The sequence below is a fragment of the Ambystoma mexicanum genome, chromosome 5p (assembly GCF_040938575.1).
Source record: "Ambystoma mexicanum isolate Mex_15411 chromosome 5p, UKY_AmexF1_1, whole genome shotgun sequence".
Lineage (NCBI taxonomy): Eukaryota > Metazoa > Chordata > Amphibia > Caudata > Ambystomatidae > Ambystoma > Ambystoma mexicanum.
Window position 1 is genome coordinate 1,038,517,994 of NC_090930.1, and position 16,679 is coordinate 1,038,534,672.

At 46.4% G+C, this 16,679-nt stretch overlaps 1 protein-coding gene across 2 annotated transcripts in view; it reads right to left on the reverse strand.

Moving 5' to 3' along the window:
• The window catches only part of GMDS (GDP-mannose 4,6-dehydratase), a 3,238,640-nt gene that overhangs the window by 16,244 nt on the left and 3,205,717 nt on the right, over positions 1-16,679 (reverse strand). For both annotated transcript variants that reach the window (XM_069613525.1, XM_069613524.1), the window contains exon 10: positions 12,469-12,537. In XM_069613525.1, coding sequence (XP_069469626.1) covers positions 12,469-12,537 — 69 coding nt within the window. The remainder of the gene's footprint in view (positions 1-12,468; positions 12,538-16,679) is intronic.

Below are 16,679 nucleotides of genomic sequence, written 5' to 3' on the forward strand. Positions count from 1 at the left end.
TTGTGATGATGGTACTGAAAATGAAGATACCTTTAGTGAGACTGATTATTCAGGATGTGCATTCGGGAATCTGCCAGGTTCTGCAATATTAAGAAATCGACGGGTTTTATTATTGATACTATACTGGCAAGGCCTCTATCATGAAAGGCTAAAGATGCATATATTTATTTAATTTGTTTAGCTCTGTTACTGGACAGTAATCCTGAGGCCTTCCTTTCAGAAAAATTAAACAGATAAAAATTGTTGAACTTTCTCTTACTTGGAAACCTTCATGGTTGCCTCCATGATAAACAGAACCTGAGCTCCTCATAGATTACTGTAGTTGTGTCTTGGGAGAGGTGTCTTCAAGGGTCCCGAATTTGGGCAGCAGAGGTACATTTTTTGCAATAGTTTTGATTAGTAATATCCGGACACTAGATATCTAAAACTGTCATGTCTCTGCATCTCTTCCTTTGGTTGGCACTGTCTGCAGACCCACAGGGTATTGTCATCCATCACCAGAGCAGCCCCTGAATCACTATTTCATATGTCCTTGCATAAATCTGTAATTTCAGAAACATGTACTACAATTCCTATACTGCACCTGCAAAATATCTTGAAAACCCCCCCGGCCAATCTAGAAACTCTTTTGGACTCCAAGTTGTGTGCACACTGGTTAAACTGTGACTGTAAGGAGATATACACATTTCAATGGACTGCCACTGCAATTACTGTGCTTTTGTGTTCAAACAAAAACTCCTGGAGTTTGACAGCACTAGATCCTCTCCCAAAGTCCATGCCAGGGATTCCCATTAACCACACATGTGACTGCTTGTGTGCAGCCCAATCATACAGCTCCATCCTGGCTTTCCCCCCTGCTAGCACTGTTTATAGGCTGCCATGCCCTCAAACTCCCTGTTCTTGCTTTGAATTCTGAACCTCAGCAGCTGCGATCCATTTCCATCCATCTTCCCTGTTCCTGTTCCTCTGCTGCCTTGCTCCACTTCCTCCAACCCTGCCTTGCAATCTTAGTCCTACAACCTCTGCCTGCTGCCAATGTGTTTGCTTCTTCCCTTTGTGTTGTGGCCGTGCAGCAATTAGCTTTTGAAACCACAAAATGGAGGGACCCGGATCAGGAGGGGATTTCCCCGGTATCATATCATGTGTACAAAAACGTATTCCCTCTAGAGGTGGACACCAGAAGAAAATGACCACAGCAAAAGTTACTACATAAATGCATAGCCAATTAGACAAAAATATGTTTTTCTTTATTATTTCATATAAAAATCATCAATTTTATTTAAAAACAATGTGTATTTCTATTACATAGAAAAATGGAAAATCAAATAAAAAAACTCACAGAAGTCTCCACAAATGTGGTGCCGCTCTCAATCTAGCTATTGAATGCACTAATACAATACCAAGAACAAATACAATAGTGTAGACAATAAATACACTGTGACAAATGCACCGCGTATTAACAGAATCAAATACACTACATAAAACATCAACTTCAACTAAATAATTTAAAATTTCCCATCACCTCACCACAATAAGTGACATAACCTAAACATATATCTAAATGCCAGTTATCAAATGCAAAAAATGTATTGCGCAGCACAAGGAACAAAATACTGCTGCTTCTTCTACCCCAACATGTTTCTGTTGTTTTTAAATGAGAACATTCCTCAGGGGGATTTTTTTTATATATGTTGACCTTTTGCAATCATGTAAATATTGGTTAGGAAGTACAATTCCTGATGCGCCTACTTGTGGTGTGATGTATGAGAACATCTCTATATGCTTCATGGGGTTTACAGCAATCTTGTCATGCTGTTTGGCCGGTGCATATCAAATTATTCGATGTGCCTGCTGATGAATGCAGAAAAGGGTACAGCACTGGTGTTCAAAAAACTTGGTTATCACATGAGGATACCGCTCGTTACTTATTTGGTGAGCAAGTCTTGTGTTCAGATGGCCCATGACCGACCCGTGAGAAGTGGTCAAGCTATTGTGTAGCGCCGGGGTACTCTGTTCAGCTCCTACTTTTCTCCATCGCAAATCCAACTTCACTATTGAAAAGGTGTTTGAAGGTGGAGCAGCTGCTTCTGGGTGCAGGCTGCTGGTCCCAGCTGTCTATGCTCGTTAATGGCAGGAGTGGGGGTAACAGCAAATACAGCAATTAACCCTTGTTGCCTGTGATGATTTCCTGCCACACCCAAACCCTGCTTATTGTGCCATGTCCCTGCAGTTTTTATCCTAGGTTACTTACACTGTTGCCATTCAAATTCCTTCTCTGCTCCCTGCTCTGTCATTCCCTTGCTCTTTTAGTTCTATTTAGATTCAAGTTTTATCCTGCTTAAAAAGACTCAGTTATCCTTTCTTCTGTGTGAATCTTTTCCCTTAGTTTAAGTCCCGTGTTCAACAGTCTTGTCTTGAATAGTTTGTGTGTTTACAGTCCAGTTTACTAACCTGCTTTTGTTACCTAGATTCAGTTACCTTGATTCAGTTACCTTGTACCAGTTTTGTGGTACAGTTTTCTGCATTCCTAGTTCCTGCTTTCCTGTTGTGAATTGTTGTTTCCCTTTTGGGCTCTTAATGTCCAAAACATGTTCGATGGTGTTTGCACCTGTTCCTCTGTGTATTCCTTTGTACAGGGATTGCTTCCATTCCCTGGAAAGCAATCACTGCCCTTTCGTTTGTCATGTTTCCATGGATGGCATCTACTGTATGTTCGGGCTGGACCCATATAGACTTGTCTCCTGTAAGTACACTTCTTGTGTAGCCTTGTTTGTTATGCTTAATGCAGAAGCCGCTCCAGCCACCCCGCTCCCATGGGCTTGCAGGTGTGCATATGTTCGAGTAACCTTCACAGAGGCATTGAGCTTCCCCTATAACTGTGGCCAGTCTCAAGCCTGTCCTCCAGTCGGATTCCTCATTGTTTGTCCAGTGGATATTTCCCATCCCTTGTTGTTCACCATCAGTGTCTGCCTTTTCTTCCTGTTCCAATGCTCGTACTTATCTTGTCTGTTTGTCCTTCTTGTGTGCCTTCCTGCTGTATGTGCTTTCCTGTCCCTTTACATTGAGGCAATATGCCCCTCGGTGGTGGGCCGACCCTTTCGCTAACAGTCTGCCGCCCAAGTTAAGGGCCCAAAGGAAGCAAGGGTCCCTTATTGAGGGTGGCGGTGCTGTTACTGACAGGGTTGGCCCGCGCTGAGGGGCATATCGCCATTAGCACCTATGTATTTCCCTACACAGGTGCTAATGGTGTCTTTAAAAAAAAACAGTGGGGCAGCCTGGCGCAGCATCCGTGGTTCACAGTCTGTTTCCAGTGTTAATGACTGACTTCTTGAATATTGACAACGGACTACGGGAACCATGGCATGGCACCGGGCCACACAGAAAAGTTAGGATTATTGTTAAAAAAATACACTCTTACCACCAGCTTAGGTAACTACAGGGGTGCTAAGAGGTGAGGGGGAGAGGGAGGGGAGGAAAGGAAGGAGGAGCAGAAAGGGAGGGGCCGCAGGCCAGCAACACCCAGGCTGCTCGGAACACAGGCTTGTACTATAGAATACAGCCTGCGTTCCGAACATCCTGATTGGTCAGCACCCCCTCCCAGGGTGCTAATGGCATATAAAGCCCCCAAATTTACCTAGGGTGCCCTGTGCATCTCCTAACAAAAACACTGTCCTCCTAGGCAGAAAACAAAAAAGGAATGCAGTTGCCCGCATGTGCATCCCTTAATCCACTTTAAAGGCTTAGATTTGCATAGTGAGGCTTTCAGTGGCGATAGTGAGAGAAGAGGGTAAGAGTTAGCTGATGTCGGGTTTGGCAAAAGAATGGTCTGCTTGACTTCTACCCCTGGTTGATAAGGAATTTCTAGCCACTGCTGAGGGAGGCAGAAAAGACTATAACCTAGTTGACCAAGCTTTACCTCAAAAGTACATATCCATCCAAGGTTTTCTGGAGAAATGCATCCATTTGTAGATCAAGTAAGTTGAGTTGACCCCCATTGAAGCTGCTTCTGTCTTCCAAGAGTGCAAACATAAAACACGATAGCAGTTGTATCTGAACATTTTATGCATCTGAACACTTGTGTACAGGCGCCTTCTAAAAGCCACATCATATCATATCATATATCAAGGCCCTGCAACCCATTTTGGTAAACACATTTTTGTGGGGCAACCCCCTAAAAGCTGAAGCTAGTAAAAGGTTCGTAAACAGCCTGTCCTCCTCCTGTAAGAGGCGTTGGCCCCCCCCTGTTAACCGCCCAAGCATCTACCTACTACCTGGGGAAGAAGGGTGCAGCCCCAGAGCTGTTCAAACATTGTTGTAAAATGTCCTTAAACTTAAAAATGTCATTTGCGTCAGCATGTTCCAAAAAAGGATATGTATTAAAAAAAGATGGTTATTTTGCAAACAATCTTAACCTTACTACAATGCAAAACATATTCGGGCATTTTTTTAATACTTACGCCCAACCTTTTTTTCCTGCGAGGTATATACATTTTTTAGAAGTAAAAAAAAGTTGTAATGTTATAAAAGTTAATTAGGATTGAACACCACTTCATAACAAAAGTAAATCATCACTGAATCCAATGATGTAAATATATTACAGGAAAAAAGGTATGAAAATGCATATTTTGCACTTTTCCTCCTTCAGGCTCTTGTGGCTAAAAGCTGCAACTTGATGTATTTCATGAAGTTATTTTCCGTACTTTTTTTTAATTGAAGGGGAAGTCACATTTTATCGTTTCACACAACTCCAATAAGGGGTATAATAATCCAGAATCTATAAATGTGTGTCATGACCCCTACTCCCTCCTTCCCGCCTATACTCTGGCCATACTTTGGCCGCCCTCCTTGGGCACCCTCCCTGCACCCTTCGTGTGAGGCAAAAAACGTGGGTGTCATATTCAACACCTCTCTCTCCTTCTCACCTCATATCACTGGCTTTGTCAAGAAGGCCCACTTTCATCTTCACCTCCTCACCAGCCGTATCCCTTTCCTCACCTTCCCGAGAAACCCAATGTCCCTAGAGCTCTGGTTCTCTCAAAGCTTGATTACTGCAACAGCCTCTTCCTTAATCTGCCTGTCTCCTTACCCCACCCTCTTCAACTAATCCAGAATAGGACTGCAAGAGATATCCTTGGCCTCTAGCCCAGGGACCACATCTCTCCAGCCCGAAAATCCTTGCAGAGGCTCCCTGTGGTTGCAAGGATTACATTTAATACCCTCTGCATCATCCACAAGGCTTTCTGGAGCCTGGGACCTCACTACATTCAACTCTCTCCCCCGGAGGCCTCCCTGCTCGAGTCCTCCGGTCCTCTAGCTCCAGCTCACTGTGGATCAGACATTTCTCCAAGCAGAGAGTGGGAGGTAGATCTCTCTCTTCGGCAGGAGCCTCCCTTTGGAATGGCGACCTTGCCCCTCTCTGTATTGAGTTGGATCTTCTTAAGTTCCGGAAGCTCCTCAAGACCTTCCTTTTCTCCTCCTCCTTCTCCCTCCCTCTCCCCTGCTAGTCTCCTCCTGCCATCATGACTGGATGCCTGTGTCCCTTAAGAGTTTTGCTGGGGTCAGGGCTATCCCAAGTTTTCCCTCTGCACCCCACCCCAGTGGTTGCCCATGGGCTCCCTTGCCTGTTTAGCCTTCCAGGTTGCCCGCCCCCCCCCTTCGCACCATCACCCTGTCCCTTACTATCCCCTAGCACTAGCCCACTTGGGCACCTCTTAGCACTTGCCCAGTCCCCCCAACCCCAGCACTTTAGCACTTTTTCCCTCCTCCTTCTGCCCGCTCCTAGCCCATTACCTGACCTTCCCCCTCCCCCGCACTTCTTGATATTGCACTTGCACAATTTCACAAGGCCTAGTAGGACCGTTATTGTTGTTTTCTCCTATGTCACCCCACCCTCCTTTGTCTTGTGAGGCCTGGAAACACTTTCTGCTGTATAGGCGCCATATACATGCTCAATAAATAAAATAAATGTGGTGGACATTGATAGCCAAGTAGGCTAGACATTGGAAAATACATAGCACATGCTTGATTAATGAACAAGTACACATGGCAGACAAAATAGCAAATCAGTGAAATCTGAATCAAACTGAAGGTTTTCAGAATGATTATTTTCCATGATGGGGAAGTACTCTTGGTCCACTGGACAAAAGAAAACGTCTCTGAGGGAAGTAGAATGCACTCACACAAAAGTTGTCACAGGTGTTAGCAAGTTCGGGTCTAGGTCTCTCACAGCATATCAGATCAATTACCAATGAGCTTCCTATTTTGGGCATTAGGGTCTCCCGATCCCTTCTATGAGTCCATCTCATTGTATGTTTCAGAGGTTCCCAAACTATTTCTCCACAGTTCTAGGCATCTCTTCTCCTTGGCTGTCAGTACAGAGTGTGATAAAATGATGACTGCCCTGCAGGAGTACAAGGACGAGTAGAGGCTAAAGTGCCTACCCAGCTCTCGCACTGCTTCAAACCAACAGTGATCTCAATCCTATAGGTAAAAGAGGCACAGGCAAGAGATATACCTTTCGCCTTTTGTAGTAACTTGGGCCAAGTGAAGTCTATACACTTAGAAGAGGTGTGAATGTGAGACAGTAGCAACCCATACACAGCAATAGCACAAGAGGTCCAAAATAAAAGAATGTCCAATTAAGTTCCTTTAAAATTGTATATATATTAATCAGTCATACAACTATTAGAACACTATAAAAACCCACTCCTGTAAAAGAAGACAGAAAATGCAGAACAAGTATGTATAGGCACTTTGGATACTTTAGCAGAGAGGAAAAAGTCAAGAATTGCAACAATGTTCCCTCAAAGGATATGTTCTTCAGGAAAAAAGATGTAATCAGTCACCAAGGCCCCAAAATGGACCAATGGGACAGGGGCTCCCACCAGTAACAAAGGCGGTTCAACAGGTTTTTCAGGTTTAGCCGGGTTCAAAGGTGGCAAATCGCGTTGATCCCATGTCAAGAATCCGGTTCGAACAGTGCTCCCTGTTGGTCCAAAGGTGGCATTGAGCAATGCAGGTCAATGGATCACCAAGTGCGATTTGATGATCTAGCATGGTTTGAAACAATGAGTACTGCTGATTTGGGCCAATGAGACAGCAGTTTGTGTCAATGTTCCATGCAAAGTCCTAGTGGTTTGATGAGTGGTTTAAAACTGTGACGGTACTGGGTCATTTGCACTGTGCTTTGGTGCTCGAGCCTGACAGGTGATAGGCTCAGCTGATGCAATGTAGGGTAGTTCGAAGGATGCAAGCAGCAATTTGAAGGTGAGTACCAAATACATCACCGCTGGACCTTGTGGTTCGAAAGTGTCAAACGGTTTGAATTCACTTGAAAGTGGTTCAAGTAATGAAAATAGGAGACCTGGCTCCACTGCTGTGAGACCCACTGCAGAGTGCACCAGGACAAGGTGAGTTTTTTTCAGTCACTGTTCTTCCAGCATAGGGAGTTTTGCTAGCACGGTGGCGGGTCCTCAGCAAAGTCACCCCAATGTGCCCTTGAGATGGATAGGGAGCATAGCTTTCATCTGCTTTAGAGAATCTTTGGCAGAGGGCTTTGGGAAAGACTTGCTTCCCAACTGGGTCCAGATGAATTCTTCCAAAGGTCTTTGCTGGTCCAAAAGGGAATCAAAGATTGAGTGGGAAACCCCACTTTTGTAGGTAAAAGGTTACAGGGGATAGGACAAAAGCAAACCTCATTTAAGCAAGTCCACAAAGCCTCTCAAAGCTAGTCCGAGCTCAGACGGCTGACAGTGGTATGATTCTAATCTGATATGGCTGTAATATGTTTCAATCAGTCACCATACTGAAAGCAGCATGGCTTCTTCTAGTTTACCCTGCCACCAAAATTGATGGATACGTGAACATATTTTAAATCAGAGATACGAAAGATAATGCAACCTCTGCCTGCAGGAGCCTGGTGCTCCATCAGATGTCAAAAGGCACATGTGATTTTTTAACTTTCTCTGTGACAAAAGAGAGCACGTGCTACAGCTTTGTACAGAGACTGTTGCGGTAGGGCATTATGCTTTTATTTTTTAATAACAATCTAAATCTGGGGCTTTTACACCCTTGCCAGATACCAATCCTTCACAAAAAGTTCAAGGGTTTGTGCACCCTGGTTGCCATGGTTATTACTTCCTTCATGATACAAAGCTCTCACCCCAACCCCAGATTGGAGTCTGTTTGACAGATTCTGTAAATGGGGCTTTGAGTGGCAGGCATTCCATCAAGTAGCAGCAGAACAGGGGGCTGTCCTGAAGCTGGGAAAGGGCCCCACAATGTCCCTCACTATGTCCCCCTCTGCCAGGGTTCTGCTGCTCCAGACACCTGCCTTTCCCTAAACCTTCCAAACCCCCTGGTCTTTGCCGTTAGCTTAGCTCACATAAAGCTTTCCACTAAGTTGTCTGTCTTCCTCGGTGTCCCCTTTTTGGTCTTGGGGTCTGCTACCATCTCTTCCACAATATTCCACACCAAACCATTCTATACCACCTACTCCTGTAGTACTTTAACAGTCTTCCACTTCACCTCTTCTGTTCCTTTCACTACTTCTGCCACTCGCAGATGTTACGCATTTCCCCTTTACTTTCTTCTAACACCTTCTAAGTCACCTCCTCAACCTCTGTCAACAGCTCTTCCATTAATTCTGATCCTTTCCTCTATTTCTTGTTCTTTTCTTATCCACCTTTCATCAGTATTTTCCAGCAATCTATGCTCCTTTGCAACTGCACCTCTTTGTGCCTTTCGTATGTTGCTGTTAGGGTTCCATACTTCTTTACTATCACTCCCACCTTCTGAGCCCTTGTTTCCCCAACACCTTGGGGTCTTTATTCCCCCAGCCAAGTGGGCCTCTTAACTCTCCACCATCAATTTCTTTCTATACCCAGCCACTTGATGTAACTTGGCAGTTAGCGGTTGAGGGGCACCTAAGCTTTGGAATTCAAGCAGGTAAAGTGCAGTCCTGGAATCCAGAATGGTTCAATCTCTTGGCTCCCAGGAGTCGTCCCACATCTCTCCAATCATCTTCTTGACTGATTGGTCTGCACAAGATGGCCCTGGGATAGGGTCCATGTATCTCAGAATGTCAGAGGGCGAAGGACTGAGAATGGCTTTTATGGCTCCCAACACTTTTCAAGCGATACCTTAGGGTTGGCATTCCCCAAATTGACATGGATGGAATCTGTCACTGGGGGACCTACCATGTCTAAGCCTCTCAATCCCACTATGGATACCGTTTGTCACTTGGTGAATATTGACTAACAAAGATATCAGACATGGGAATATACTTGGCGCAGGGTTTATTGATAAATGTGCTCAAGTAGCAACCAAAAACAACAAATGGTTGTCAGAATAGTTATACTCCAAGAAAATGGGCCTCATTCCAGGTCCGGCAGTAACCCTGCCGGTGCTACTGGCGGTAGCCCTGCCGGTGCTACTGGTGGGTTGCCGCCAGACTCAGAATAATTTACCGGCGCCTGACTAACCGGTGCCATCGGGCTATTCCAAGTCCGGCGGCCGGGAAGTCAGGCACTGGTACATTTGTAAATTCCCATTCCTATATAGCCCTAGGGAACTACATGAGAGTGGGGACATGGGAGCACCCGCACCGTTAGCAATGGTGCCGGTGCTCCCGTGACAAGTCTGCCTATTGTGGCAGCTGTACCCAGAAGGCTCAGACCTGTCGGGCACAGCGGCTCCTCCACGCAGACTTGTACTTTGCCGGTCCAGAAACAACAGTGCTGGTAAGCTTACCGGCACCGTCGTTTTCAGCCCGGCAACCTTAGAATGAGGTCTAATGTGTCTTGGGGAAGTAGAAAGTGCTCAAACAAAACATTCTCCCAGTTCATAGCATGTCTGAGACCAATTTTCCCCCGCACATCAATCGAATGTGAGCCTTAATCCTGAGGCTTTATGACCTCTCGAACCATACATTGAATTCCTCTCTGCACAGGTCTACAAGGGGTTCTTTAATCCTTTCACAGCATTTTCCCAGGTGTCTTCTCCTTCGTACTCTGTCAGGTTTAAGGGTTCCTGCACCCTGTTTCCCGTCCCACCCACTCCTCCCACTGAGATTGGTCATATCCTTTAAGGTTGACCATAGCTCCAGGTGTGTCAAACTCAGTGCAGCATGCCAATAGGTCTCCCATTGCTTAAAATTGACATGGGGCCAAAAACAAGCATTTTCCTCCTATGCCCAACCTTCCAACCTAGGGCTTTCCATCTCGGTGTGGTATCGAAAGTAGATCTGAGGACGAAGAGTGTCTCCTCCACATTTCCCCCTCCAACTTGCTGGGGAGAGTGGGGGGTTCTAATTCATTGTTGTTTATCATCCGGGGAGGATGAAAGTTCATTTAGGAGTATCCTCTAGTGCATTACCACGTTCCCCTGTTCCTACTCTCTCACTTGATGTTGTAGCACCCAATTTTCATCCGCCACTCATATTTTCATATCTCTGAGCCATTGTACTGTTTGCCACGGTTAATCCTTCTTTCACAATGTGGATGGAGTCTTCACCCGGCCATATCTCTGGATTAGAGTCTGTTTGGTGTGCTGTGTAAGTGGGGCCATGAGTGCCAACTGGAGCCACAGGAAGACAGGAGGCTGCCCTGAAGTTGGGAAAGTGTTCTTGATATGTCCTCCACTGCCACCTCCTCTCTCTGAGATCTACTTCTCTAGCCACCTGCCCCAATCTCTCTCCATTCCCCTGTATCCTGTGTCAAGCCTTGCTCCCACAAAGCCTTGCACTAGGTTGTCTGTCTGAAGTGGTGTACCCCTCTTGGTCTTATGGTCCCCCACCTTCTCTAACTATCTTCCACTCCACTCTCTATGCCACCTCATCCACTAATCCTTTAATGGTCCTCTACTTCAACTCCTCATTTCCTTCTACTACCTGCTCCTGCATCTTCTTGGTATTACCTACAGTTCCCCCCTTCATTTCTTTCTATCACCTCCTCTTTCACCTCGTGTGCACCTTTCAACAACTCTTCCACTAACTCAGCTTTTCTTGTCCCTAACTCCGGTTCTATTTTTACCCACTCCTCATCAGTATTTTCCAATCATCTATGCTCCTTCCTACATTCTTCACCCCTTTGATCACCTTGTATGTCAGTCAGAGTTCTCTAGTTCTTTACTATCACTCCCACCTTCTGAGACTCTTCTTACCTAATTCCCTGGGTCTTTCTTCTCCCGCTCTCTGATCTCAACTCCCCAAGTTCAGGGTCTGTTTTTGCCAGTCTTCTTATCCCAGCCATCTGGCCTCTTAACCATCCTCCTGTCTCCTGCTCTCCCCAGGCACCCGGGGCTCTTGCCAGTCTCCTATCTCCCCCTTATTCTTCAGCTCCATCTTCACCTTCTCCCGTCCACCTCTCCATCTCACTCTGGATGAGATTTTACTGTCTGAGTGCATAGGTTTTTATATGGCTTTGTCCCCGTCTTCCAGGCCCTCTGGTGTAAGGGGACTCAGGTGTGGTATATAGGATGGGCTTTGCTGTTGGGATCTGACCCTGGAGATGGCTTACAGCTCTCTGGTGTGGGGATTAGCTCGTCCCTCCACTGGGGTGGTCCTCTTTCTGCTTGCCAAACAGTGGCACTGCCTTCCAGTTTCTTTCTGGACTCAGGGAACACAGTGGTACGGGCTTGGCAAAGGGAACGTGGGAGTCATAGTTCTCTAGGCCTGGGTGGGTCCCTAGTGTCTGCTAGAATGCAGCTTCAAGAATCCTGTCTCTGATCTTGTAGTTCCTACGACCATCTTCCTTGTAGCTGCTATAAGGACTGTCTTGTGTGTCCTACTTTTGAGGATTGTGCTCAGTACTGAGGCGGGCCTTGCAGCTGGCTAGACAATTCTGCTGGGCAGTCCTTTCTCTGGTTGTCACACCGCAGCCTTGCTCTCTGGGTGGACCTGCCCCTCCTATCCGTTATCAAGTGTATTAGTGTGGAGCCTTTGTGTGAGGATTATCTGACCGCCTCTGGGATGCCTAGTCCTAGATCATGTCCCTCCCTTTGTCTGGGGATAGTAATGAGTGGTTTCTGTACCTGCGTAAGGACAGCTCAGCATGCAGGTACTGCTGGCTCCATGGAACAGTCTCTCCTCGACGGCCTTACATGGGCTGACGCATCTTTAGTTGTGATGGCCTGGTGGGACTAATGAGGGGATCCTCCACATGCCACCCCTTAGCCCAGCATCCCATCACTTGTGATGGCAGATCGCCCCCTTGACGACTCCACCATCCACTGATGTAAGCAGGCAGGAGACTTTGTCACAATCTGCTACAAGAATCTCATGATTGTAGAACATTTATGCATTCTTGAAAACAATCCCAAATGCCAACAGGGTACGAAATGTAAGGCCTCAGGCTCACGTCACACACACCATTTGCACACAGTTTTGCATTTACTGGGTAGGTAGGCATGGACCACAGACAGTGTGAATAGCAGTGTTTTTCTCAGTATAGTACTCAGTATAGTACTCACATCAAAGGTGACTTTTGCTTTCCAGCCTAGCTTAGCATATGCTTTGCTGCAGTCCCCTTGGAGAAAGTCCTATGGAGGAAGAGAGAAGAAAAAAGTTTACTCTTCTAATTCTAGCAGCTTCTTGTATGGCATCCATATCACAGCCCTCGTAATACAATCCCTAGACCACTTGGGGCCTCATTGAGCTATAATTGTTACAGGGAATGGAGAATGTCTCAGATTTAAAGAAATCCTCTGAAAATATAGTACAGCAAGACTGCAGGAATACCTGCTATGCTTCCGGTAAAGGTAACTCCTTGTTTAATATTCTTTTTATTGACAGTACAGTTTAGTTTGCATACATTTTCAGCTAATTAGCAATGAGATCAAATAAAAAAGAAAATGGGAATTATTTATTTTTAATCTAAACCTATATCTGCATTCTTCCCACCTAAAGTACTCTGAGTGATGCCACATGTTAACCTACACCCTGACTAGCTCCCACGTTTTGTGAAAAGAGGTTCCAATTAATCTCACACATCTATTTCTTATCCTGTGTTCATGTTATAGTCTCTGCAAATACCTTTGGGTTAGTCATTTCTGTTTCCATAACTTTTCCAAACTTGGATTACTTATATTCTATGTGTGGGTTATCACTAGCCCCATTATCCTTGTAGCTATAAAGAGAAAGCAGTTACCAGATGGCATCAAGGTGGCATCAAGGTATCCAACGACATTAAAACCCTAGGCATCTATCTCGATTCTACCCTATCGCTCTCCAGACAAACCAATGCTGTAGTTTCAGCACCCGCCTACACCTGCAAACTTATCACAGCTTGCCATCCCTTCGTTTTTACAGCCAATTGCACTACACTGGCCAGAACCTTGATTATGTCGAATCTCGACTATTGTTATCTAGGGACCAGCCAACGCAACCTAAGCAAGCTTCAGGTCACCTAAAACAATGCTATCAGGGCAGCTTTAAATATCCCTAAGAATCAGCACATGTCTGACGCCAGACGCAGCCTACACTGGCTCTCAGTAGCCCAGAGAGTCTCCCTCAAAACGCTTGCCCTAACGCATAAATGTCTGGCCAACCTGGCCCCCATCTACATGGCAAGCCGATTCCTTCATCACACTTCTAGCTGCCCGCAGAGAGCTGCACAGGTTCATTGTCTCTGCTTACCCAAGTTCAAACTGCAGAAATCTGGCAGGGTTAGCTTCCCGGTCCTTGCCGCTAAACTGCGGAACTCTCTGCCCAACCCACTCAGATCGCGACCATCCTTCCACTCTTTTAAGAGCAAGGTCAAAGCTTGGTTGTTTGCTCAAGACTCCCAAATCTCTCACCTTCCACATCTGCCCTAATCCTCCTCGAAACGATCCTTATCATTGTCATTGCTTGCTCGGCAAGCAACCTGAATGTAAATACAACGTAAATATCCTGTAAGTAACTTAACTGCATGTTCTATCTGTATATTGTCACTGTTGTTTGATGTATATGATGTCATTGTAACCTAAGATATGTTGCCTTTATGTTATTATGCCACTGTAACCTAAGATATGTGCCCAGAAGCCTTTGGGCCAGGCGTGCTATACAAATAAACAAAATACAAATACAAATTCCTACCAGGGGTTTAATCTCGCAAGAGAACAAGGGTATGGATCAAGATGTACTCTATCTAAACACCAATTTCATTCTTAAACATCGTTTTATTAACCTTCACTCCCAATTAAATATTTCACACGAGCAAAACATAGACTGCCAAGTTCATATCTAAAACCTGTCTTATTTTTACTATCTTACAAAGTGTAATCTGGGTATAGTAGTATACTTGGTGCAAGTTGTACAAATATATCTTATGAACATTATGGTTCTGGTACCATTCCACATTTTTCAATTCATTTCTCACCTATCATTTTATCCGTTTTCTGAAAAATTAAATATTTATCACATAAAATTCAATTAACTAGTCAAATATAAGGCTTCTACAAAGACACTTTGCGCTCAATTCATAGAATCCAGCGCAGAAGTAGCGCAAGCGCTGCGCGCTGATAAGGAGCTATTGTGCGGCATGCGTATTCATGGATTTCCTGAGGCATCAGTAGCCGTGACGCAATGAACACCAAGCAGCGCCAGTAACGCCCCCAACACGCCCCCGTGCGCAGGGAAAAGTCAGTGAAATGCCCAATATTGCGCAAGGCCCCGTGCCATCCATGGGCCAGCACACAGACCCCCGCCCCCTTGTGTGAAAAATCTGTGCGCACCCCGGTCGCACCAGCCAAATCATGTGGAAATACGAACGTGTACCCCTGCCACACCCCAGCGTAATCGTGTACCCTGGTTGCACCAGCCAAATTGCGTGGAAAGGCCAGCGCGTACCCCTGCCACACCCCAGTGTAACTGCGCACCCTAGTCGCACCAGCCAAATCGTGTGGAAAGGCCAGCGTGTACCCCTGCCGCACCCCAGCGTAACCGTGTACCCCGGTCGCACCAGCCAAATCACGTGGAAAGGCTTGCGCGTGAAGCCATCAGCTGCGAACACACCACACAGTCATCCCACACCACATGGGCCACCCCAACACCCGTGACCATACCCCTCAGGCAGCCCACACCACTTGGGCCCCCCCATCACCCGTGACCATACCCCGCAGGCAGCCCACACCACATGGGCCCCCCAACACCTGTGACCATACCCCGCAGGTAGCTCACACCACATGGGCCCCCCCATCACCCATGACCATACCGCACAGGCATCCCACACCACATGGGCCCCCCCCACACCTGTGACGATACCCCGCAGGCAGCCCACACCACAAGGGCCCCCCCCCAAGACCCGTGACCATACCCCACAGGCAGCCCACACAAGGGCCCCCCCAAAACCCGTGACCATACCCCACAGGCAGCCCACAACACAAGAGCCCACCCAACCCCATGACCATACCCCGCAGGCAGGCCCCGTCTCATTGGACACCCCCCACCTGTGACGGCAACCTGCAGGCAGGCCCTGCCTCATGTCCCCCCACATCACCAGTGACGGCAACCTGCAGGCAGGCCCCACCTCATGGGACACCCCCCACCTCAAAACACATTGGACCAACATACAATCATGCAGCACATGTCAACCAAAAATGTCACCACACGCTGCACACCCCGGTGCACCTCAACACCCATCCATTGGTCATGCTCCCCAGTACATGCCCCATATCATGGAAATCCTAAAATCACACATGCATGCATGTGTGCACACACATGTACAACATTGGTCAACAGCAGGGGCATGCAACAAAGTCAAGGAAGAGTGAAAATGCACTAAACCATTGAGACCAGATACCACTTTGATTTCAACGGATAAAAAATATATTATAAAACATGCATGAAAGTCACACCAATGACAAAAAAGAAATAAAACCTGCATGAATCAAATAAAAAAACAAAGGAAAGTGAAAACGGAATAAATGGTATGGAAAAATGAAAAAATCCAAAAAGTGGTCCATGTCCATTAATGTATGTCCAAATAAAAACACAAATTACAATAAAACCATTCCTTCATGGTGCAAAATAAACTTGTCAAAGAAAAAGTCAACTATATACAATCATCCAGGGTCCATGGTCCCAAAACATGTATCAACTCTGCAACCAAACCATCCAAAAAGAACTATATACAAAATGTGGAGCAAAGTCATGGAACTCTGGAAAAAACAAATGAAACCTACTCCTAAAGAACTATGTACAATGCCAGCGGGCTAGTCCTCTGACTCACCATTTCCCCCCAAGGTCTCGGCAAGGGCATTATCGAACTCTCCGTCGATTTCCAATAGGCAGGCCTGTGTTCTCCCCTCAAGGGCTTGCAGGGACTCCAATGTGCTCCTCTCAAACTCCCTGCAAGACTCCTCGAGTAACTCGCCCCGCCTCTCTGCCCGATGCAGGGTATTCTCCACCCTGGCCATGGTGAGTCGTGCCCCTTCTGCCCGCTGCTGCTCTGCTCCGATCTACTGGCCAAATTGCTCCAACACGGAAGACATCCTTGTTGAAAGGACCACGTGTGCCTCATGCCCGATACATGCCTCCCCTCCATTGGAAGCCCTGAGTCCTTTCACCTCCTACTATGAAGACTGCTGACGCCGAATAGCCCGGTGCCTGCGCCTCCGGGACAGCCTCTGGGATGATGAAGACCCCCGGGGCTGTCGTGGATGTGTCCTGCTGCTTGGTGCCTGCTCTTCCACCATTGCAA